The sequence below is a fragment of the Temnothorax americanus genome, unplaced genomic scaffold, assembly GCF_048541705.1.
Source record: "Temnothorax americanus isolate GAGA-0224 unplaced genomic scaffold, ASM4854170v1 Scaffold3, whole genome shotgun sequence".
In the NCBI taxonomy this organism is placed as follows: domain Eukaryota; kingdom Metazoa; phylum Arthropoda; class Insecta; order Hymenoptera; family Formicidae; genus Temnothorax; species Temnothorax americanus.
The window spans coordinates 2052536-2078246 of NW_027509442.1; the positions used below are offsets into that span (position 1 = coordinate 2052536).

Sequence of the window (25711 nt, forward strand, 5' to 3'; positions counted from 1 at the left end):
TGAATTTGTATTTAAACTTATTTTCATTATATATAATATATTTATTTGACTGAGATGTTTAGATGCCCAGGATGTTTAGTATTCTCTTAGATAGCGGACGAGACCAGTGGCATTTTACCCGGGCCGGCACTTGTAGAAACGCTTCTTCGCGCCAACTGTGCAAGCCGGTCGGGATTTGTGAAGTGTAAACAGGCAGAAAGAAGAGTGCACACTCACCCCCGCGAGCGACTGCAATAACGTCGTTTCGAGGTGCGTCATTTCGTTTCCACTGTTTGTATACTAGGAACGGAAGTTTTGTCAAATCACTCGGTATATAAATCTCCACGCGTCGTTAGCAGTTTTTGGTATGAAAGAAAGTATAGAGAAAAAATTTCGCTCGAATGGGTGCGTTCCGTTTCACGCATGGCATGATGCATCACACTTGTCCTTGTTTAACTTATCCTTGTTTTATTTCGGTAAACAACAATAATAAAAGATGTATTATGCGGAATATGCGTAAAACGGAACGCGGTGTCTTATACCTCAGGTAAAAAGCTTTTCTCCAGGTTTTCGGTCGAGACGTCGCACACGCATATAATACACGATGTCAAGGAAATATCAGAACAATGAATCAAAGACGTTTATCCTGACAAAGGGATATGGTATGACCACATTGTTAGTAAGTACGACCACGTTGAGATACCTTGCAAGATATCCCTTTTTTTTGTATTTCATGGATATGATAAAGTATCGTGTATAAATAAGATTAGATTATACCTTTATGCGTACTTTCTATTTACGCGCATTGTCATACGAAACTCTAAAATTTACATTTAATTTCTGTCTTTTAGTGACGTTTCAAAGTCAACATATGTTAACATATACATATAATTTATATATTTTAATATTGATTGCCACGTCATTCATGTATACGAATGTGTCACTCAATTTCATGAAAAACTTCCAGGAAATCAAACACATTTTTTTCTTTTAAGTTTTTCTTTATTTATTTTTTACGTTATAAAACGTTATAGGGTCTATGTAGGTTTTAGTTTTTTTTTTTTTTTTTCACTTTCTCCATTCTTCCTCCCAAAATAAATAATTTTCGAATGAGTCTTTCAGCGGCGATCATTTTTATTCCATACATGACGATGAATAATTTCACAAGACCGTATTCCGGAAATCTTATATACTGTTTAGTCATTAATTCAATAATTAATGTGGTGTCCTACGCGACTATGTTAACATTATCTTTTGTATAATTTATCGATTTTTCTAACATCATTTCTAATCATTTATAATCAGCGATGTGATTGATTCTCAATTATAATCGATCCTTCCCCTCATTCTAGGCATTCTAGCGGCTAATTAAATAACTTAAATAATGAGAACAGAAAGATAAGCTTCTCAACTATTAACCCGCAATATTGAATAATCTCATTAAGGAAATTGTCTGGTGAAAAACATTTTTTCTTTGCACTTATCTCGTCTTCGCTCATAGCACTAATACGGATTAGGATTGAAATAAAATTATTTCGGGGGAAAAAAAAGTAAAGATTAATACGGCAATCTACCGATGTTATATTCTTTGGATGACGAAAAAGCTAGGTCAAATATTTCAATAATTTCAAATATTCAATAATAAGATGATGATGCAGACAATCACACTTAATCCTGTAGACAATCCTTTCAATCCTGTCGTGTCTCTCGAGATAACGGGACTGAACAAAACTAATAACTGAATAAAGCATATCGCTGTATACGCGTCGGCAGGATACTTTTATTATTTTAGGACAAATTACACACACATAGGCTAAACATATCGTCACGGAGAGATGCAGCGACCTAAGCAGGGATACGTATGGAAACCATGAGGTCGTTATAATACTTTGCAAGAGGTACGAGTTAAAGCAGATAACGGACAATAGGGGAGAGTTGCCAAATGCGTACCGTTTAAGTTATTTTTTTAATTATATTTCCCATTTATATATATAGTATACATATAGTGATTTGTACGCAAACAAACGTTGAAAATTATGCATGATGTTTCGGGCATTTATCATTACATGTTTAACCTTTCACCAATAACAAATTATAATTTGTTACAAGTCTTTCTGTAACGTGCTTTCTGTAAGTTCCGTAATACGTGTCCTGGAATATTAGATGTTATATATATGATAATTATAATGTCCATGGAAATGTCAGATTCGTGCGAGAAGTGCAATATGTATTTTATTAAAAAAAAAAATCTCGTGGCTGAAAAATAAGCGAAAGATAATTATATGCAACATAATAATCTTTTGCGCATATATTCTTCAAAAAAGAATATATATATGACTGGATAAGAATTTTCTCACTAAAAGATGGAATAAGTATACAAAAATTCACAGAAATTTCGTGCAAGAATAGATATACCTATCTCTAATACTTTTTTTTTTTCAGGGAAAAGACCGTCCTAAGTCAATTTGTCGAGAAGCATGGTACATTTCTTTAAGTTTGAAAAGAAAAAGACACCTGTGTGCTATCACACGGAGAAAAATATTCCGTTCGTGCAACCGAATTTCGGTTGTGGCAACCGAAATTTTCTGTTCCCTGGGAACCAGACGAAAACTCGGTTGTAGCAACAGAAAAATTCTTCTGGAAGATTTCTGTTGCTGAGACACAATTGTACTCGGTTATCTCAAACGAGTTTTAATGCTGCTACTGATAAGAGTCTCGTTCATTGCAACAATATTTCGGTTTCTATAAATGTCGAATGTTTTGATAGTGGAAGCGAACTCTCTGCTATATTCTAACCATTCATTCTCGTATATAGGAACCATAATGGCGGTTCGTGCCACCGAGTTATTTGGTTGTTATGAACTTATATATTTTATACAATATATAAATTGATAAATATAATCTGTTCCTTATGATGTTTTATATTTTATTTTTAGTATGAACAGCACGAAATTAATTGCACAGATTTCTAGAAATATATAGTTTCCGTCATCTGTGCAATTAATTTCGTGCTGTTCATACTAAAAATAAAATATAAAACGTCATACAAGGAACAGATTATATATGTATATATTTATCAATTTATATTGTACAAAATATATAAACACACACGAATTTATATTGGAATCACTAATATGTGGAATCATTAATGAATCGATAATGTCAGCCAGCAAAATCTCGCCATGTGAATCCACGCCGAACTCTATCTTCATATATCTATCAACGAACTGTTGCGCACCGCCCAAGCTCTCTCGAGAATCTCGAAAACGACAAGAGAGTGGTGCGTAACGCTGGACTGGTCCATCTCTTGTCACCAAATCCATTCCATGGATATATTTTATATATATAATTATACCTATATATATAAAAAACTTTTTATATATTTTTTATATGAAAATTCTTTCCCGAGTATATACACATGCGTATATGTATATTAATTTAATTTACACTTTAATGCCACGCGCTTCCGAAATCGTTAATTCTCGTCACGATCACAGCGGACGAAGATCGAACGTGCGCGTGTTACAGCGGAAATCTCCGAGGCGGCAAATGATTGTTAATACCTTCGCGAGAGAGATCACGCAGGGGATCGTAAAGCGTCGGTTCCGGACGCAGTAAAGCGAGAGTTTTCGCGCGTGGGCGACGGCGATGCTTTGAAGTGCGACGGCGGAACTGCATAACGTGCAGCTGCGGGCTTGGCGTCCCTTGGCGTTCCTCCTGTAGCCTCGCGAATTGTTTCTTTCTCCTCTCCTCTCCTCTCTCTTCTACGGGCGAGCGATTTAGCGGGACGGGCTGTGCGGCGGGGCTGCCGCCGCGCGCGAGATTCGCCGCGCCGCGCGCGCCGGTCGGATGACATTTCGACGCCCGCGCCGGGGCGGGCTGCATTTCCGGCACGGCACGCGATACCGTCGATCTGCGATTTCGAGGAAATTTCTCTCGTGTCACGTAATTGTTATATGTATATATCCGCTTTCTAATGATACAAGCAGGAATTCGTGGTTGATATGTCACTCTTTTATACATATATTTATAAGATAAGGATTTATGTTTAAAAGATAAGGAAGATAAAAGGAGCGCTATGACGATCGAGTATATTCAGCTTGCATTCGTTTTTATTCATCACATTAGAAGCTATTGGGGAAAATTAAAATCTATAATGCATGCACGTTATGTGCATTGTATATATATTTTATTTTCCCAATTTTCTCCAATGGGATAAAATAAACGAACGCAGGTTCAGTATAAAATTGTAAAATGACGCAAGTGCACAAACAGAGCGCGACGTCAATTCGAAAAAAATAAGCGTGATTGACGTTTGTTTCTTCGAAAGTATAATCTAAACGGAGCATTCTGCCGATGATCGTATCTTAAGGTATGATCGATCGTTTGCGGGAGTAGGTGACGGGAAGAATACGCCTATTGATCCTTATATGTATTAATTAGCAGAGAGCTAGACAGACTGAGGGTGGCGTCCCATCTCTGATTATATAATATTTTACTGAAAATATATAATAAAATTTTACGGGACATTCTCTCTCAATTTAACTCCATTATTCATTGTTATTCCATCAATATTTCAGTAAAAAATTCAGTTTTTTTTTTTAGTTAAATTCAGTAATTTATGTCTAACATAAAAAAAATTTGTTATTACTTTTCAATAGTATAATTTAAATTAACTTTCCTTATTTCTCAAAATGGCGGAGTAGTACAGTTACCCTGCATTGCAAGGTAGGTTTTAGAAGAATCAGTTCTTTCCTCGATTGCCATATTATGAAGCATTATTATTTGACGGCCTACGAAACAATTGCTTGGATAAAGATACGTAGACTAGGTTCTGTAGTTGGACAGAAGCAACTGCATCCTGAATAACTAGTCCTAATATAATTATAACAACTGCATCTTAAATAACTGTTTCAACGTGTTGAGTAATTTGGCGAGTAGATCCACCATTCAGGTCCACTTTTGATAGATTTTGCAAGAAAAATTGTTGCTTCTACTAGCAAGTTGAGATACGTATAACTATTGATATTATACTATATAATATATCAAAATTATGTATACAAAACTCACTGGTGATCACCTGACAACAAATGTAAAATTAGATTATATATATTTCTAATATAATTACAGCAAGTGTGTTTCGCTCGTTTGATTAACAGCCTGCTAGTAGAAGCAACAATTTTCCTTGCAAAATCAAAAGTTGACCTGAATCAAGTCAAAATGTTTCAACGATATAATAAATCGCTATTATCTCTAATATCTAATCATCTGCTTTGCTCGTTTATTATCCCGCGTTCTTTTCAGTAGAATTACTTGTTACATTATTTTTAAAAAATTTTATAATAATCAGTATAAGTTATCGATATAATGTAATTCTTATTCTAATATAATAAAATTCATACCTACCTTTTTTTTGCTCGAAAATATTTCGAGACCCAACCCCATATAATATATAGAAAAAAATTACAATAGGTATTCTGTATAATTTTGAAACAGATTGAAGCATTTTGATTTTTCAATAAACCTCCTTAATTAGATACAATGAGAAACAAAATAATAAAATATAAACTGTAATAGAGTATGCGCGAAATTTTGTGCGATTATGCAGCTTTAACGTTATATGCATACACACATTGTCTTTTTTTTCTCCCGCGAAAATAAATTTTTTTTTTTAATCTTAAGCCCCTTGCACACAATAGGCGATAGCGATAGCGACAGCGACAAGGTTGCCGACAAAGCTATACCAACTTTATCGCTGTCGCCTATTGTGCAAAGAGCTTTAATCTCAATAAGTCTCTTTTTTCAAGAAGTCAGAAATAAAAACGGTGGTCACTATGAGCGTATTCTATTTATATCACATACATTCGTGGTATACATAACTAACGCATATAAAATTATTTTTTGCGACAAAAAGAGATGAAAGTAATAATATAACAGGGCCGTTTATGTTTAAATTAACAAAGAAAGTTTTTCTTTTTGAGCTTATCAAAAAGCGTAACCGACAGATCACTGATCCCGCATATTTCTCTATTCATTATCAAATATCTCTTTCCCTTTATAAACTTTTTTCTTTTTACCTTTTCTTACGGCTATATATATTTAACCGAAAAATATTGAAAAGAGAGAGAAGCCTATATTAGATTAAATAACACGTTTATAAGCATGGCATACGTGGATTATTGACAGATTCCTTGAATAGATGTAGATGCAATTCAGGATCGAGGTTTCCTCTAACAATGACAGTATGCTGAAAAATCGCGATTTTTGAAAAAACTAAATTTGAAAGCAAAGAATTTCTCGCGCAAATCTGTAGAAAGATACACAAATAACGGAAACGGTATAATACAAAAATTTAGAAAGTCGCAGTGAGAGAGACGCCATTCTCGAATAATCCTCGTTTAAGAAATGTTATATGCAAATTTATTCAAAAATCTGTCGTCAAGACTGCTCTTTCCCAAGAAAATTCTCTGTAAACGGAGAAAGGACTAATGAACTGTGATTAACGTCGACCGGTGTATTGGCGCAACTTTGTCTAGAATGTATTTGCCACTTCGGCAATTAAACCGAGCTGATCGTTATGTTTATAGGAATCCCGGGGCCACGTCAGCCACGTGAAGCTAAAGCGACACGCACGACTAGATCACAAGTGGAGTGTTCCTTTTCACTTGAAAACACAAAGTGAAGTGCTACTTCTGGTCCATCATATCACTGTCTCTGTTCCGGTTTTGCTCGCGTCGAATAGAGAATTTCATAGCGCCGAGACGAAGTGCAACCCTCGGCTCTATCCCAGGGAGAGGACAATTGTCGGTAATTGCGTCACATAAGTAAACCTCAAGTGCAATCGTTAGAAACAATATAAAAGTACAAAATTCTGCGATTGTTCAGTACGTTTTTTTTTTAAATAGGGACGGCGATGCGCGGTGGCAAGCGTAAATGCAAAGTGGATTGCGCGTCGCGAGAATCGGTGAATGCAGAGTTATCGGTATGCTTTACGAAGCCCGTTCCGAGGACACTTCAATGATCGAGCCAGGAGTATCACGGCATTTCGGGGGGGGGGGGGGTAACTCAAGCCAATTTAACAACCCGTACGCGGACAATAGATTTCTAAATTCGGCTATGTTCCTAGACGAGTACTCCAGCTGGGTAGATCTGAACACGCTTGGGCCCGACCAAATCTGTCCATATTCCGAAACTACCAACAACGTCGAAACCACTTATTCTAGAATATAATCTACGTTATTGTATACATGTATATAAAAGAATGAAACACAATAATTGTGATGATAAAAACACATTGTAAATTTTCTCAATAGCCTTCGCGTTACTTGCACTTTCTGCGATTACGTCCCGAGGGAAGTTTGTACTCGACGTATGAACAGCGTCGAGATCTAATGTTTGAGTTATTAGATATTTCCACCGAAGAAGAACTGCCTTTCATCACGTGCAATTCTTTCATATTTGCACGAATAACAACATCGCTGATATAGATATATATTCAACTTCCATCGTTTTAATTGAATTTAAAATTAATGTTTTATATTATTCTTTTAATTATATTTTTTCTCTATAATTTTTTAAGGGACCTCTCTTCGTTATTTTCCGCCGCTTTTCATTTCGTCATACTTTCGCCATAAAGGAAAAAATATAGAAAAATCATTTATATATATATATAAAAGAAATGTGTGAGAGATGTTAAAATTAATTTATAGTATAACAATTTTGTTTTAAGCTAACATTAACACTTTTTACCAGAAAGAAATTACGCATTTTCCCCGCCTTTTCGATTACCTTGCGCTAATCTTGCACTCTCTTCCGTTCTCAATATCAACTGCTAAAGTAATTATCAAATACACTATACTCCTAAAATAAACGGTACCACTTCTGATAGTAACAGCTTAACGCGAACGATCGAGTTAATATACGTTCAATGAAAAAATACAGAAAATACAAGCAAGATAAATAAATCTAACAGAAGCAAACAGTTTCTGTACAGCCTCATTTCGTAATAGTTACATGAGCGAATCATTGAGCTGGCTTTATTTATTTTTCCTTGAGTCAATTAAACTTTCATAAAATATTTTTTTTCTTACGGTAAATAAAAGATCAATTTTTGATATAGCGTAAGCATAGTACATACAACCATTTTGAGTCTATAAAGAGTCTATAAGTTCGTGAAGTGTGACTGTTTATATATAAATATGACCGTAAATATAAAATAACAGCTTAAATAATGAATCTTACATCACCAATACAGGATAAAACCTCGATAATAGATTCCGACTGTCATCTCTGATCTCTTAAGTGGGAAAATGCTCGTGCGATTATCGACATTGGGATCGTTAGATGTCAGACGGTCATTATACGAATCAGAAAACGTTTCTCGTAAAAGTATGTACAATTCTGGTTCGAATCGTTTGATATATTCAGGACATCTTATTAGACAGTTCCGCTTCACGCTCTTTAATTGTTTATCGAGATACAATGCTGAACGAGCTAGTTTGTTCATAATGCAGCTGATACATGAACGATAAAACTCTTCTTTATAGAGGTCGGGCGAATAATGACGGGTAATACGATTATTGGAACGGGTATATTGGGTAATAAGCCGCGGGAAGTACAATAGCTCTCACGTGAGTAGCGTATCGTCTAATTCCTCTATTTTGCCCTCCGGTTGAGAGAGTACTTTACGCAACACTTTGCTGACCACGTCGGACAGAGACTCCCTTGCGCCAGCATCCAAGAAAGCCATGCAGCGCTGAAAGATGACAACATGAAGAAAGAATTAATTACATGGGAGAGAGGATGCAATCACCTCACAAAAATTAAATAAACCGTTTTAGAAAGGAAACCAATTGGGAGATAGCAACTAACCTGATGTTCTTCTTCGCCTTGCCTCAGTCGAAGTACCGCGATAAGTGCGAGCTCGCTGTTCGCCTTGACATATCCGTTCTTCTCTTTTGTACCGTTCACCAACATCGGCAAGAGGGCTCTGAGCAGTTCGGGTGACATATTTTCAGGTGGTATGTTACGCGCGAGATGAATGCAAACTCGAGCGAGCAATTGCTTCACGTCGTTGCTGTTATTATTCATCGACTGAAAGTTGCAGCAATTATTAAGGTCTAACATTGGTTTAACATTATAAAATATTATTATCTCGCTTAACATGTAAATGTTTCATGCTGCGCCTCTTTAAATATCACGAGCAATCTATTCGAGTCTCAAGTAGACGTGACAAATGTACTTCTAGAGCTTACCCTCACAAAAGGCGACAAAATTTGCTGCGGTATTGGCAGCGATTCGTTCATAAGATACTGAAATAAGTATCCACAGGCTCGTACGCCGTTCATGACAATCTGCACCCTGTCCGCAGCCAAATATGAGAGTATCACCGCACAAACACGATCCTTCTCCTTAGGATTATATACCGTGGTGGGTGATTCTTTCAATACTACGAAAAGCGCAGCCGATCGTCCATGCCTTAGCACCCAGTCAGCATTGGTATCGTTACCTAATCGAATATCAATAATTTTTGTAAGCGCCGTATATTAATCATTTGAGCCTTACTTCTTACTTCTTCGTAAACTTACATAAGAGGTGATCGTTAAATGCGATCGCTAAGTGTTCCGGGGTTAACCATCGCAAAAGAGCGCCGAAACAACCAGCGACCGCGTTCCTCGTTACATCATCCGGATGACTAAGCATACTGCTGAGCGTTGCAAATACTTGTTTCTTCATCGGTTCGGTCATTTTGTCGCCAGCGGGGGTCAGTACACCTCTGAGAGCTTGCAGCATCGTTTCCCTGTTCCAAATAATATAAAATTCTTGTAAAGCGTTCCAAAACTCGAAAAACGTATCTGTAGATTCATAAAGATTACCTTATTGCTGGATCATCTCCTGTTTTGATACCAGTGTGAAGTTCAGTAAATAAGGGATCGACACGTGTATGAATGACAATCAGATTGCTAAGAGCATAAGCTGCTTTCAATCTGACTTGTCGATTGCTGTCATTCAACGCCCTCAAGAATGTAGTTTGCAATTGCGGCAAGAATTGTTTCAGCATAACGCCAACCTATAAACAAGATAAATCAATAATTTCGAACCGGAAGAACTTTTGCGACTCGGACGTTGAAAGATAATGTCTTATGTGCAAACATTTCTTCTTTTTTATTCGCAAATCGTATAATAATATAAAGCCTAAAATTCTGACAAAAACTAGGTTTCATGCATGATGCGCATAATGCTATCCTTGTTTAACATTTGATGAACAACAAGAATAAATGATGCATTATCATGCGTAAAACGGAACGCATCCATTATCTTTTGATTTTGTACAAACCTTTCCAAGTAATATAGCAAGCGTCTCGAGAACGGCCGCCTTAACACTCCAGTTGAAACGATCACCGAGAATTCGGATAAGCGGACCAGTAATATGCACTACGCTCGGTTGCAATGCGGCCGCGCTCGACAATTTTATAACTTCTCCTAGTCCTTGAGCTGCGTGCTCCTTTGCTTCCGGCAAACCGTTCAGTATGGCCTCCCTAAAGATCGGTAGGATAGGCGTGATTCCCTTGGGAAGGCAGAATCCGGGTAACAAGTCCTGGCCTTTCAAGTCGGATACTGCGAACCGAACGGCTTGCCTAATGTCCTGTACGTGCGCTATCTGCTGTTCAGATGACAGGGTCTGCAAGAAGTACAACGGTTAAAAGCGAACAATTAATATTAATGTTAATATTGCTTTAAGAATTCTCAGGATATAAATTATTTTCAACGTTTTTTCTCACACGTTCCTTTGTAGATAATATTGATCTTGGCATCCGTGTTATCGCGAGTCATTTCCATTCTTACCTTGGTGACAGCTGTGAGCGCCTCCCAGCTCATTTGCAACACGTCCCTGTCCTCGTCGGTGAACAAATGAATCAAACCCCTGAGCAATTGCGGGACATACTGGCTGTAATCGGCGCGAGTGTCACGACAGAATGCGCAAAGTAACGTCGCGGCGCTACGCCGTTTCGATAGATCTTCGGCTCTCGTAGCCTCCATCAGCTGATCCATCACAGTCCTGACGCCTACCTCGTCGGTGACGGAAAGAACAACAGCCTGACAATATTCTAACTCCTGCAGTTCGTTCGCCGTTCCTTGAGCACTGGAAAGAGCAGTGAGTAATGCTGGTAAGATCCTATGGAGGAACCTTGTCAATGCTTCACCTGCCACACTAGCCAGTATCGACAGTGCTTTCGTGTTAACTGGCGGCGAGGCTAACTGCGGGACTAGATACGGCAGTACAACGCGCGACTTGATCGCCATCACTTGGCGTAAACCGTCCAAAGTGTTTTCCGCCTCCGCCGGGTCAGGCGAGTTCAGTTGCGTCAACATCGCCGGCAATATATCGTCAAGGGCGCGAACGCCCACCGTGGAATGCAAGCCGTCAAAAGTCTTAGCAGCCGCCTGACGGACCTCCGGCAATGGGTCGCACAACGCTTTTCTGAAATAGTACGACTCTTTTATTTAAACGCTTGATCACGTGTTTTGATCGACATTTTCATAAAACGATTGTACGCACCTCACCGTTGGCACGAGACTGATGACGAAGGTCAGCACCATATCTTTGTTGGTGCTCGCCATAATTTCCGACAGGCCTATGCACACACCTTGGCGCTGATCCGCCTGATCACTCTGCAAACCTTTCTCCAAGATCGGTATGATCTCTGGCAACACTCGCTCTCCCAATTTCCGAACGAGATCGCCTAACGTCCGAGCGGCCACCTGCCTCTTATCGTAACTCGTACTCGCCAAACATCCCAGCAAAAGAGTGAACAGCGTTGGTAATATTTCTCGTAGCGTTCTCGGCGTATTCGTCACCACTACTTTCCAAACATGTAGAGCTGCTTGACGTACCATGAGAGCCACGTCCGACCGACCCATGTATAAGCCAGCCAACACACGATTCCGTCTCTCTGCACCCAAAGCATTTATAATGGCATAATGCGATTGTTCTGTACCAAAGTTGTCATCCTCGCTCGCAGTCTCGGTCGACATCTTGCCCGATACACCGGAGATCCTGTAAAGCAAATCGCCCAACAGTTGCACAGACGAGTATCGAATACGCCAGTTGTCGTCGAAGAGGCCCTTCTCCAGCTCCGGTAATAACAGCATTATTGCCGAGTCGGCGTAAAGAGTGACGATACGTTGTCCCGCCCTCAATGCGGTCTCCCGCACGTATTCGTTCTCGTCGGCCAACGCCTTCAGGATGGGGTTGATGATCTGTCCTATGTACGGAGTGAATTCCGTAGTGAACGCGCTCGGCATGTATATGAACATCATGATGTACCCGTCCTTCACGTGAGGAGCGATGTCGGTTCTCTCCGCGGTGCTGATGATCTCCGGCATGAGCTTGTGAAGCTTCTCGACACCCAGTCCGCGCACCACCTCGGAGAGACCCTGGGCGGCGCCGGATCTGTCGACGCTGCTGGTCTCGGAGGTCAGCGTTTGCATCAGCCAAGGTAAGAGATCCTCGAAGCTGGACTCGCCCATTCCTCGCACCATCGCTCCCAGCGCTCTCGCCGATACGCTGCGTACCTCGGGCACTGGATCGAGCAGACTTGTTTTCAAACCCGGGATAATAGTTGGCAGATACGGGGTCAGGTCTTTCTGATCCGTTAAGGAGTACATATTGCCGATGATTTGCGCGGCCATTTTTCTCGTCTCCGTAGAACGATCGAGGAAAGCGCGCTGCACAACGGGCATGATCAAAGCTAACGAGGGAGCATCGATGAAGTGTACAAATTGCGTATCCAGTAACGTTTGCAGGCAAGTAGCAGTTTTGTGCGAGGGATCCTGTAGGGCTTTCAGCAACACTGGCACGATGGCTTGAATCTCCGGGTTGCGGATGACGCTTCCAATGACCTTGAGCGCCTCCGCGCCGGCTTCTTGCACCTTCGTGTGGGAATCACTAAGTACTTCTATCAGTTTGGGGACGATACTCGGTAGGCAGCTGCTTAACTGTTTCGGTGCGCAGTACGCCATAGCGCCAAGTAACTCGACAGATCCTGAAAATAAGATGCATAAATTTTTAATCTCAGTTTAACGTGTCTTCTGTTTTATTTTCAAGTTAAATAATAATATCGTTCCTTAATTGTACTAGAGCATCGTCCAGCAATTAGAAAATCGAGAAAATAATCATGTGCTTGGTAACATCTCTGTGCCAAAACTATCAAGCAAAAGATTCGGATTTGATTTTTAGAATTGCGATCCTGCATACATACAACTTTTAGAATTTTAAATGAAAAAATATCTAACTGTAATAGAAAGTATCTGAAATATAATGTATGCTTCATCCTAAGATAATTGAGGCTAAACAAATTGTGATACTGCATCTCTTTGGATATAACAGAAAACTTCTAAACAATAATAAATAAATTTAAAAACGAAGCTCGGTCCTTCAATAAAGAATTTACAATTCTTTTTCATAAAAATTGCAAAAATAAAATCGGGAAGAGGCCAAGGTACATATACGATTCCTTTTCTTCAAAAGACTGCACCATCGCCATCGACGAAGTCTCATACATGAAAATACAAAAATAATAAAATCTACACGGAAAGCTAATAAGATCTAGTTATGCGAGATTAATTCTACAATAGAAAAATACCTGTAGTTTATTTACTACCAGAACGAATGTGACAACGAGTTTAATTACCTGTTTTCGTTCTCCACGAGTCCTCTTCCAGAGCCGCCAGTAGACTTGGCAGAACGAGTTTAACGCCATGGGCAGAAAGTTTGCTCATAACTACTCTGGCAGTGTCGTCGGTAGCGGTTCTCACGTACTGACTCGAGTCGCCGAAGCACAACAGCAAATGCGGTAATACGTGAACGATGTAGGGCTCAAACAATCTACCGAGCATTGTGCACAGCATCTCGAACGCGAACAGTGCACCTTCGCGGTGCCTGTAATTCTTCTTGTCTTGGATAGCGTTGGTCAGTTTGCTCATGATGTCCAATTGCTTCAACGCGAGAATTCCCATACCTTTGATGAGCCCGGCCAGTCCGTACGCCGCGCCTTTACGCTCCCCGTACTTGTCCGATTTGAGCAATTGGTCCATTAGATTATCCACGATCTTCGGTGCGTCCTCCTTGATGGCATCCGTTAGATGTGGGAGACAATTGGCCACGGCCTCCTGCACCTGTTGCGACGGCGTAGAGAGCGCCGCGATGAGGCGCATCACGATAGGCTTGATTCGCGGGTCGTTCTTATCCAGATGCCTCGCCAGGGATCCCATGAGAATCACCACCGACTGCTTGATCGAGTCGAAACTGCCAATCTTCGGCGCCTTGTCCATGAAGTCTTCGAAGACCGGCAGCAGTGACGTGATGTTTGCGCTACCGTGAAGATCGACCGCCGCGACGGCGGCCGTGAGCATCTCGGTGCGTACGGACTGATTCCGATCGCCGAGCCCGGTCATGACGAAGAACTGGATGAGCCGGTGTACCGTTTCGGCGGTGAGGAGCGGCGCTATTTGAGCGAGGGCGAGCGCTACTCCGCGTCGCGGGCCCCACGTGTCGATAGGCTGCTCGATAACGCGACCAAAATCGTTCAGCTTTGGCGGGATCATGGCCAGTTTCTCCTGATACAATTGCAACAAGTTGTCCAACACGATCGGCGTCAGATGCGGCACGTTGGCCAAGCTCTGGGCTAGGGCGTGCGCGGCCGCCTGTTGTACCGGTTCGACCGGATGAGCGATATCCTGGATCAGCTCCTCGCAGAGGGTCTCCGCTTCCGCGATAAAATCAGCCGCGTTCCACAGCTCGTTAGCGAGGATCTTGTTTTCGTCATTCACGTCGAACCGAGCGATCCACACTCTCCGGGTGAGTCTGTTGAGTTGATCCTGATCCTCCTTCTGGGACGGGAAGGCCTGACGTATCACCGTCAGTCCTCGGAGAGCCGCGTCTCTCACGGTCGACAAAGAATTCTGTAATGCGCCGATCAACGAGTCTATGTCCTCGCTGGTGGCGATCGCCGCACCCGGTTGACCGCTACCGGACTGCGCAACGTCCAGCAAGGTCGCTACCGCATGAGACTGCACTCGGCTTGTAGTAGTCTCCATAAGCTCGATGAGCAAGTCGAACATTTGCTTGCGCGGCAAAAGTCTGGGATGTCTGAGGTCTTTCAAATCGGTGGTACTACCTCTCTGTTTGGCGTGTTCCTGAATCAATTGCAGTCCCTGTATAATCATACCCTCGTCCTTATACGATGTCAGAGTCTTCCTTATGAAAGGAAAAACGTAACAGAACGCGGGCGCCGTAAATAGCTCTTTCTTCTTGATCGTCACCGCGTGTATAAGATTCAACGTTCTTTTAACCGCCACGTCTAGATTTTCCTCTTCCCAGGCTTGGTCCAGGTCACACTGCGGCTGCAATTGCCGCAGCGTAACGTGAGCAATAAGGTCCCCTAGAATCGCACTGTTATCCATCGTCACCGTTTGTCGAAGAGATATGTAAAGCTCCGACATCTCGGGTGCTGCCAGGGGAGAACCTAGATTCTTCAAAATGGATGGTAGAAAGTCCTTTAAGTACAAAGATAGCTCTTGCCGATTGCCGCGTATTGAGCACGCCACTAAGGACACAGTGTTATCTATCTTGGCTTTCAACTCGGTTAATCTCTTGCGAATACCATTCTCCTTCGCGATCTGCGCCTTTATAGTTTCCTCTTGTTTAGGCGTCAACTTCGGTTCTTTGATTTTACCCTCTCTCTTCCGTTTCTCGTATAACTCGCGCCGCAGTTGAAGTTCCTCTTGCTGCTCCTTGAACGAGTAGACTTTACTTTCTCTCTTCATATTCATAGAACTGAGAATATCGTTCTCGTCGTTAACGGGCAATACGCTCTTATCGTAAAGCTCTCCCTCGGGAGTGAGATACGTGAAATATTCGTCCTTGGTAACTCGTAGGATCTCCGGATCGTCAAGCTTACTTGTCACATTTGATACTAGCGCGGGTAGAAAAGCGTCCGGTGCGAGGGACACGATTTTTATAAGTGCATTCTCGTAGCTCGGCACCGGTTTATAATTCTGGATTAACATCTTCCTCACCTCGTTGCTGTAGGTACGTAAGAAATCCTTTGGTACGAGATTGTAGTTCTTGGCGATCTTGAACCATAAGTTTGGCACGGCTTTGAGCAGCGCCGGATGATGAGATGGAAGCAGAGCATCTCTGGTCATTTGAAAGGTATGTGCTTCGAATAAAAAGGAACCTGAACATATGGCGAATAATCCATCGGCGAGACACCTGCCAGTAATCTCTCCTATTGAGGTTTCTTCCTTATTCTCTTTATCCGATTCCGACTTGATCTTAACATTTTCCAAAAATTTGTTGAATTCCGTTAACAATGTCTGCGCCGGCCCGTACGTACTCAAACCGGTCACAATTTTTTTGACCAACGGGAAACACCGTTGTCTCGTCACAGAATTTGGGGCAGTGGCGCAAGACACGATTGCTCGATGAATCCCAGTTAGAGCTTTCTCGTTCAGTTTGTCAGAAAATTCAGTGATAAGACGTTCGCAGAGCAACATAAGATGGTACAAAATATCGTCGCTACAGGTCGACAAGAATTTTTCGGAAAAGAATATTTGCTCGTCTATCGCGTTCCACACCACGCTCTGCTTGTCATTCTCCACTTGGTCAGCTAAGACGAATTTCAGCAGCAAATACGAAGCGACCAGGCCTTCGGTTACCGCTGTCGGTTGCGCGCATTGCTGCGTAGCTCTGGTTATCGCCTGCGCGAGGATCGGTGCTATTATTCCCGAGTACGAGGCGGCGGGAATCGAGAAGAACAGCTTAATGTAGGCGGTACGCACTGCGGCGGTCGACGTTTTCGCCGCCATACCTTTCTTGAAGGCGTCGACGACGATTTTTGGTACATTAGACGAGAATTTTCTGGACCACAGTGCCATCATTTCGAGAGCGTGTATCAGGGTCTTCTCGTGGACCTCGGTCTCGAGCACCTTGACGAAATGCTCGCAGGCCGTCTCGGCTAATTTCTGCACGCTATTACCCGAAGCCACGTTGTAGCTGAGATTGCCGGCACCTTGCAGCACAGAGATCTTATGAGTCGCGACCGTGAGTTTGCCCTCCGATCCGTGAAACACCGCGAATACGGATGACAGCAACATTTCCAAAGCCGTCGTATCGGAGCATTGTAGAGCGAGTTTGCGGCACGCCTCAACCGCTTCATCCCGCACCAAATCCTCCTTAGAATGTAGATTGGCAAATAATCCTTTACTTATCTCTTGGCTATATTGGCTCAGGTCGAGATTCAACCCGTTTAAAATGTGACCGACTGACTCGATTATAATCTCTGGGTTTCGCAACATAGCTTTTTGTAAAGCGGGAAGTAATTGCGTTTTGAATTCCTCGTGAGTCAATCTCCGAAGAAGTGGCACAGCTGCATCGACTACGTACAAATCCGGTTTCTTCTTACAGCTAATCGTCACTTTTATAAAAACATCTATCATATTTGCCTGAAATTTACAAAAATACACATACGTAAATACACATAGATATTTGTACATATATTATATTTAGAAATTATAATGTGCGTACTCTCTTATCTCGCTCACCTTCAATTGTTCCACCAAATCATCTCTTTTCGTCGCAACTAAATATCTCATAAGTAAACTGGCTAGAATAATTATACCGTTTCCAAGCTCCAATTTTGTTAAATGTCCGACATAAGTCTCTATGTTTGCAATAGCGACCCATTCATGCGCGAGCAACGTATACACCTTGTTGGCAAGTTTCTTATCTGCGGACGCTAAAGCCGCAGCAGATAAATTTGCCTGTGCCTCAATGAGCTTTCCTAAAGATTCATCCATTTGAGTTATATGACGTTCGTTATATCCATGGAAAATAAGTAAAGTTGACCACTTCAATGCGATATACGCGGTTAAAGCAGTGTTCAAGCTACAAAAAAAAGCATTGTTAGAAAAATGTTATTTATACGTAAATAGCTAAAGTATAGAAAATTAATTCCCGATTCGACCTACGTCGCAACCACATTCTTATGCCAGGTAGCTTGCTCTGAAATTACAGTTGTCATATGTTTGATGGTAGCCTCTGGTTGCTGTTTAATTAGTTCCACAATTAGGCTTCTCACGTAGGACTGAGAAGCGCTATCCTTGTATCTATGTAAGGTAAGTGATACCACCTTACAGATCCCATTAACAATTTTGTCATTGATGCCTGTAATGAATAATGAATCTCATATGTGAATAATTTATATAGTCTAATGAACATAATTTAATGGCATCAGTAACAAGTATTTTTGGGTAAACGTGTGACAATATTTTTGCCTAAAGTCAATCGAATCATATATACAAAATTTTGTTATAATTATTTTATCCAGATCCGTTTCAGGGATAGATTTAATATCAGAGATAAAAGATTCATGTGTACGTATTTAAATGTTTTCAAGTTGTAGTCATTTTCGTGAGCCCAATGATTTAAGTGGTTCTACATACATAATGAATAAGAGATTTTTATTCATTTCCTAGACAAAGAATTGAGCGCGCTATTGTGCTGCACAAAGAGATGTTAAATCGATTTCTGAACTAGGAATTTTATAAAAAATATTATGTATATTATTTCAAGAATATAAAATTTTACACGTGTGTGTGCCTATTTCTAAGTCAAACATAACAAATAAAATGAAAATTCGATTTTAAAATTACAGAAAGAAAATTCTAATAAAGAGAAATAAATTACTTGAAATCTTATTATATAAATCAACATCAAATTACGTGATTAATGAAAAAATTTAAATGAAAATGTATAGCATAACATAAACAAATCCAAAAATATATAAAGTAAAGTAATATTTATATACATATACAAATATATATTAATTTATCTTCATATGTATCATACAGAAAATAATAGTTATAACAAATTACTTGAATGCATCTAATGTAATTTTCACAAAAATATATCAGATATGTTTAATAATAAAATTATTTTAAAACCCTATTGGCATAGTCAAATTGAATCACATAGAAAATAATACAGTATAATAAATTACTCAATTAAAATATATTGAACATATATTTTAAATATATTTACTACGTATATTATGTAATTTTCACAAAAATGTGTTAATATGTCTTTGAAAATGTTCAATGGAAATATTTTAATACCCCGTTAACGTAGTCAAACTGAATCGCATAGAAAGCAACGCAGTTACAGCAAATTACTCCGTTAAAAAATATCTTAAACATATTTAATTAGATAAACATTTGTGCCACCTGTGCCAGGTAATTTTCAGTTTAAATATGTCAGATGTTTTCGACAGCGCTCAAGGGAAATATTTTTGACCTTAAAACCTCATTGGCGTTATGGAAACTTCTGTTGGCGTACAACGTAATTTATATATAATCTTTCAGATAGATCACATAATTATAACAGATCAGAACCAAGACTGAGAGGGAGACAGATACTTAGTAAAACAATTAAAAGACAATATTGTGTAAATAAACGACTCTGGACTGTTCTAGACAATAAGCTTGTGACAGTTTTTGCCAAAAACTGTGCACGAGTCGCGGAGACAAATCACGTCGGTGCTCCGAAAACTGATCGGTTCCCCCTCTCGCCCTCCTTATTTTCATAACGCCGTCACCCCGGCCGCGCGTATAAAGTGTCGCTTATCTCTCATCAAAAAATAACGCGTGTCCGCGTCCCGCGATCATCCTTACCGGGATTTGACAATACGCTGGCGACATTTTGCAGAATCTCACGCCGCTCCTTCTTGCTGGCGGTCTGAACTCGATTTGGCAGGTCCTTCAAGGCTTTTGCTAGCTACAACAAAACGCACCGATTTATAATAACGCGACGGTGTACGGAGTAGCGCGAGAATTTTCTTCGCATTCCACGTGACTCGCTCACCTCGACATCCGCCATTTCTTCAAAAGCCGGAACGATCGTATAAAGCGCCGCTCGTCGCTCGTCACCGGGCACGCAGTTTGCAGTTTGTGCAGAGTATAGAGCGTGTGATTAGAGAACTCGGAACGGGCGACCTTGCCGGTTGCCCTCCCCTCCCCCCTTGCCACACATTTCAGACACGTTTCGAGAACGTATATATTTACAAATAGCTGAACTAGCAGAGAAAACACGCGCGACGGGTTTTTCTTCCATTTTATTTCTATTTTATTTAATAATAGCCTGTAATTGAGATAACGCATATGTATTATTCAACGAATGCCAGTCTGCGACCTGCGTATTGCCGTTTGCCGTAAATGACAAATGCATCGTTTAGCAAACTTGTGTGTGTGTGAAAAATGTGATTGTATAGCGTCTCGAGTTGGTCGAGCGTCAACGTGAAAAGCCACCTTTACGGTTAAAGGCCCGCTACGCCTATTGTGGACTTACCTTTAGTGCCTTTAGCGTGCATCAGTTAGGTTAGGAAGCTCTTCGAAAAAGAACGAATCTTATGTAGTATAGAAATAGAAGCTGTGTTCAATCGTCGTACTTACATTTGTCTTTTTCTATTTCGATTCGAGGCCTACAGTCAACAGTCATCCTGACATTCCTGACATTGATACCCTAGCCGAGTATATTCAATCTGTAGAACTGGCAGCATGACGGTTGACGAAAAAACAGTGCAACGAAGAGGCATTTTTTAGCGTATTCCTCTTTTTTTTCCTCCAATTTGAATTACACGTATCCCACGCACTATCGCGAAGCGTCATAAATTTCGTGGAAACTATCAAAATTGTCACGTGCGATAAAGAAGATACGTGTACGTTCGTCGAATAAAAAGGTCTGTGCAGCGATACTCCTTCCGTAAAAACAATGTACTTTTAAAGAATGAACTTCTGTCCATCCTGACGTGGAAATGAGAAGCCCGATCCAGACAGTTTTTCGCAAAGTACAGTCGATTATTGTCGCACCCTCGTAACCGTTGCTCCATGCAAAATGCAATGTAAAATCAACGATCTGCCCGACGAGCTGTTGGAGTACATCCTGAGCTTGATACCGCCTTACAGAGATCTCCAGGAGTGCAGGCTCGTTTGCAAAAGATGGTACCGCGCTACTAAAAGTACATACACGTTTCTTTTACATTATTCCTTTACACGCTCGTTTGTACGTTCAACGTGTAGATGCGTTATGCGCGTGTGTTGGTGCAAAATATAAATTCTCGATATACTAATAATTGTATCTCGTTTATTTAGACGTGATAGAACACAATGAAGCTCACTTTCAAAAGTCCGTCGCCTTTGGATCGTTGCTGTGGAACTCGGTGCCGTCTATGCATTGGATATCTACCATTGGAAAGAGACACTCGCATTCTGCCTGTATATACGACAATTCCATGTACGTCTTTGGTGGCTGCACAGCTACATGGACGACGTTCAATGATTTGTGGCAGTTAGATTTGGGCACGAGGACGTGGGTCAGGCCGATCACCATGGGCAGCTATCCGTCGCCTAAAGCTTGTGCTACTATGCTTTATTATAAGAAAAGTTTGATTTTGTTCGGAGGCTGGTCTCATCCGTCACCATATCCGTTGCATCAGGTAACTATTCAAGAAACTGACCAGCTTCAGTTTTAAGATATTGTCTAAGCATATTGTAAACTTATATTGCTGTAAGAGCATTCTTTAACTAAATTTATATAATCAGATCATGATCTCTGGAAGACAAATAGCCGAACTGTAATGTTACAAAAAAATTTTGTTACAAATTATATTATTTATAACTTGTATTACTTATTTTATTTACAATTCTTTGTATTATAATAATTGAAAATACATATATGCATATATAGATTGAAATAGGTGGTATGACGGAATGATTTTATGGCTCAAAATAATAGAATAAATGTTTCAACATAGCCTTGTTTTCGAGAAAAGGAACTTTGAAAGTTAATAAAAAATATGCGTGTATTGTATAATAAAATATATTACAAGAGATAATCTTTTTTTCAGCAATGGAAATTATTTAATGAATTACATGTATACTCTATAAAATCGAATAAGTGGACTGCTATAAACACGTTAGAAACTCCACCGCCAACATCCGCACATTCTGCGACAATACATAGGAACTTGATGGTCGTTTTTGGAGGAGTCTGCAATGGATATAATAGGTATATTTTTGTAAAATTATCTCTACGCGTACAGAAACAAAACATGTACGTATAATATATTTATGCATCATATTGCTTGTTTTATAGCTCCAATGATGTATGGTGCTTAAATTTGGACTCGTATACCTGGCACAAGCAAAGTACATCAAATTTGAAGCCGCAGCCACGTTACGGCCAGTCGCAAATTGAACTTGGGGAGAAGCATCTACTTGTGCTTGGTATTCTTAATTATTCTTAAGATTACATCTTGATTAAGATAAAATTTCCATTTATTAATGTCAGAATACATATAATTAAATAATTATATGCTTGTGTGCGTGGAAAATATATAGGAGGTTGCACAGGACCAAATGCTGCTATGAATGATGCTTGGTTGTTAACGATGGAAGGTGTGTCTTGGACGTGGAGGAAAATTAATATGCGCAATACAGAGTGGGCACCAACACATATTTGGTGTCATCAAGCTTGTAAGGTAGTATCTAATTTAGTTTCCATTTAAACGCAAGTTCGTTGAATATAATTAGGCTACGTATACAGAGTGTCTCTGGAAAGTGACAACAAACTTAAAAGGGTTAGATTGGTCTGACGCCTAACGCTTCAAGGAATCGTCGGATACGAATTATTTAACAAAAGTTGTTCAGTTTGATCACATCGATGACTCTTTTAAGTTTATTGCCATTTTTTGGAAAAACCCTGTACATTGCTAGATCTTAATACTTATAATACTATTATTTGCATAGGTGGGAAATTATATTATTGTACTTAGCAAAAATAGACGTCAAACCAAGCCAAGTGATATGAGTATCTCATTGAAAAAGGTTGCCTGTCAAAGGAGTACTTCGTCACGTTTGTGCGAGTCAAATCTTTTGCCTGAAAGGTCTGTTGCAATTATAATGATATTTATAACACGGCATTATTATAAAGAGAGTCACGATCGACAAATGATTGTAAAAGGACTTTACACTGTTATCATTGATCAATTGAATTTTTTTAGGCAGGGAAGCGTATCTACTGTGGACAAAGATGAAAATATAAATGGACGGCACGGAGCGTTCTCCAGGTCACATTCGCAAAATGCACACGCTTCATCGCAAGCGTCCAGTATTCCAAAAACAATACCATTTTACAGTGATAATACTCTGAGCATGGCCGCATTTCGCGATCAACCTCTGCGTGGGAATTCGAACACGAACAGACAACGTCAATTAGAATCACTAAGGAGAATGGAAGAGAAAATTCGAAATAAGAAGACACAGCTGACGAAAGTATCCAAAAAAGCTGAGAACACATTGTCGATATTTGTATTGGATATTACCAATGTTCTTTCGGATGACTGCAACGCTTTGTGGATTCCCTTGAAGCAAAACGATCATTCGGGGCCTGATGAGAGAATTCTGTATTCTCTTGTAATGGGAAGGGGAGAACTGATAGTTTTTGGAGGTATTCGTAAAGAACATACAACATTAGGCCACACCGAAGTAGACGATTCTGTAGTGTATAATGATCTCCATTTTATAAATCCACCTCGATATGTTATTTAATATTGAAAAGCAATTAAAAAAATAGTATATTATTTTATGTTATTACTACAATTTTGTTCAAAGATTTTATTTTTATTCTACATCATCTAAATATATATAAATGTATAATATTAAATGTAGAGAAAATGATAAGAAACGTATGTTGATTATATTTATATGAAATCAATATTTACATAATTTGCCTTTAAACTTTAAATATGTTTATCAAAAGAGATACGAGGAACTCTAAATATATGTACAAAAAATATGGCAAAAATAAATAATAAAAATGAAAAATAAAACTAAACAATATTATGAGCCTTTATTATATAGAGTTTAAAAGTTATTTATTAATTGTATATATAATTATATAATTGTTTGATTTGTATGTATGGTTCATATTTCAGAAATGGTAAATGGATAATGCTTTGCAAATATTTTACGAGATTAAAAAAAATGGATTTAATAATAAAAATCAGTACATTTTATGGCAAGATTATATATAGTTGTATTTGGAAATAAATGAGTTATAAAAAATTAATAAAATATTAATAAAAATTGTAATTTTTAATGTTTTTTATACTTTGGCTATATCAGATTTTAAAAAATTATTAGTAGATTAATTTAGAAAAATCTCACTAAAAAATTCGCATAAAATTCTGATTTATTATCTTTTACTCCTTTGAGATTGGTGGTATTATCTACAATTTAAGATTATTCAAAATTATTTCAGATTTGTGTAAGACAAACTGACGAAAGTAAAATGTTTGATCTCAATAATTTAATATTCTAATGAATACAACAGCGTCCAATGGAACATCATCTGGTATTCGATTGCGGATGCGTTTTATGCCGTGCACGATTTCAAATTTTTTCCAAATTTGCCAAAAGTTGAATGTAACCTGCATCATTTCAATTTGAAGTGAGTAAAAAGTGAGTGATGTATAACGCTGTTGAAATGTATCTTACGGGGTGACGTGTGGCTCCGTGCGAGAGTCATCAATTCGTAATGGGCAGGTTCCAGGTTCGAACTCAACCATAGTCAATCCCCGTATACCTCAATTTTACAGGAGGTACTTAAATTGGAAGATCCGCGCGTGACTAAATGTTGCTGATGATGAAATCATCAGAGCCTCGATTATATTTAATTTATGTTAATTATAGTTTAGCATAAATTCCGCTTTATAAAAATATATCACTCTAAGTGATGTCTTAAGTGAATAAAATACAGAATGGGGAAATTCATTGCTCTCAAGATGTATGTACGAAGCTCTTTGGTCTAACGTCTAACATACAGCAATAGCGATAGCGCTATACAAGTTTATTATTGTCACAAATGTTCATGCGTCGTATATTCAAAGGTGATAAAAGATGGTGATGTGCCTGATGGTGCAGATACATGGACATGGTAGAGAAACTCGGTAGATATATGAAAAGATTCTAATAGAAATCCTGGATGAGATACTATTATATAGAAAATGGAATATGTGTTTACAATTTGCGCAGAACTCGTAAATATTAATATTAATAGGAGAAATTAGTTAGTTAAATAATAATTGTGAGTTTATCTATCTTTCTTTCCCGAATTTGTGATTACCGTTTCTGCACATCGTAAACACACATGTTTCCCCTCAGTATTGTCATCATTCAGGTTCACTCTGTAGCCTTTTCATATATCTGCCGAGTTTCTGGCACACCGTGTATCTTTCATCGGTGTAATTTCCATGCATGAAAAATCCATGCAATTTTACAGTTCTGTTTATACTTATATTTTATATCGATTGGAAATTATTTCATATTTTGATCGAAAGATATAATAATATAACTATAACAAATGTAAATTTCTTTTATACATATAGAAATTTTGAAATTATATGGATAAACTGGATTAGTAGAGAGGAATAAAGGATGCGATGTATCGGTGAAAAATCAATTGCTTCTTCCGAAGAACAGTATATTGATCGTTATACGTTATTCATATAATTAATTCAGACATAACAAGTTTTTGTAAGTCATATTTTTCTTTTATATAGCTTTGTATAAGAAATACATATAAATTTGTAATAAATGGAAATTTTTTATTATT

General features: G+C 39.1%; 2 protein-coding genes across 2 annotated transcripts; one reads left to right on the top strand and one right to left on the bottom strand.

The window, feature by feature from the left end:
- Window positions 1–5808: 5808 nt before the first annotated feature.
- Window positions 5809–20138, bottom strand: L(3)80fj (lethal (3) 80Fj). Its single transcript, XM_077412253.1, has 13 exons — window positions 19904–20138; window positions 19714–19816; window positions 18013–18208; window positions 17587–17929; window positions 13674–17487; window positions 11540–13025; window positions 10825–11461; window positions 10316–10660; window positions 9855–10048; window positions 9567–9778; window positions 9234–9487; window positions 8851–9072; window positions 5809–8734 (listed from the first exon to the last, which is right to left on the bottom strand). Exons 1-13 carry the CDS (start codon window positions 19916–19918, stop codon window positions 8606–8608), a joined length of 7950 nt encoding a protein of 2649 aa, XP_077268379.1. The 5' UTR covers window positions 19919–20138; the 3' UTR covers window positions 5809–8605.
- A 14-nt stretch (window positions 20139–20152) lies between these two features.
- Window positions 20153–23723, top strand: Fbxo42 (F-box protein 42). The gene is made up of 7 exons (XM_077412254.1): window positions 20153–21056; window positions 21190–21533; window positions 21945–22105; window positions 22193–22323; window positions 22438–22577; window positions 22846–22982; window positions 23100–23723. Exons 1-7 carry the CDS (start codon window positions 20933–20935, stop codon window positions 23644–23646), a joined length of 1584 nt encoding a protein of 527 aa, XP_077268380.1. The 5' UTR covers window positions 20153–20932; the 3' UTR covers window positions 23647–23723.
- The last annotated feature ends 1988 nt before the right edge of the window (window positions 23724–25711 follow it).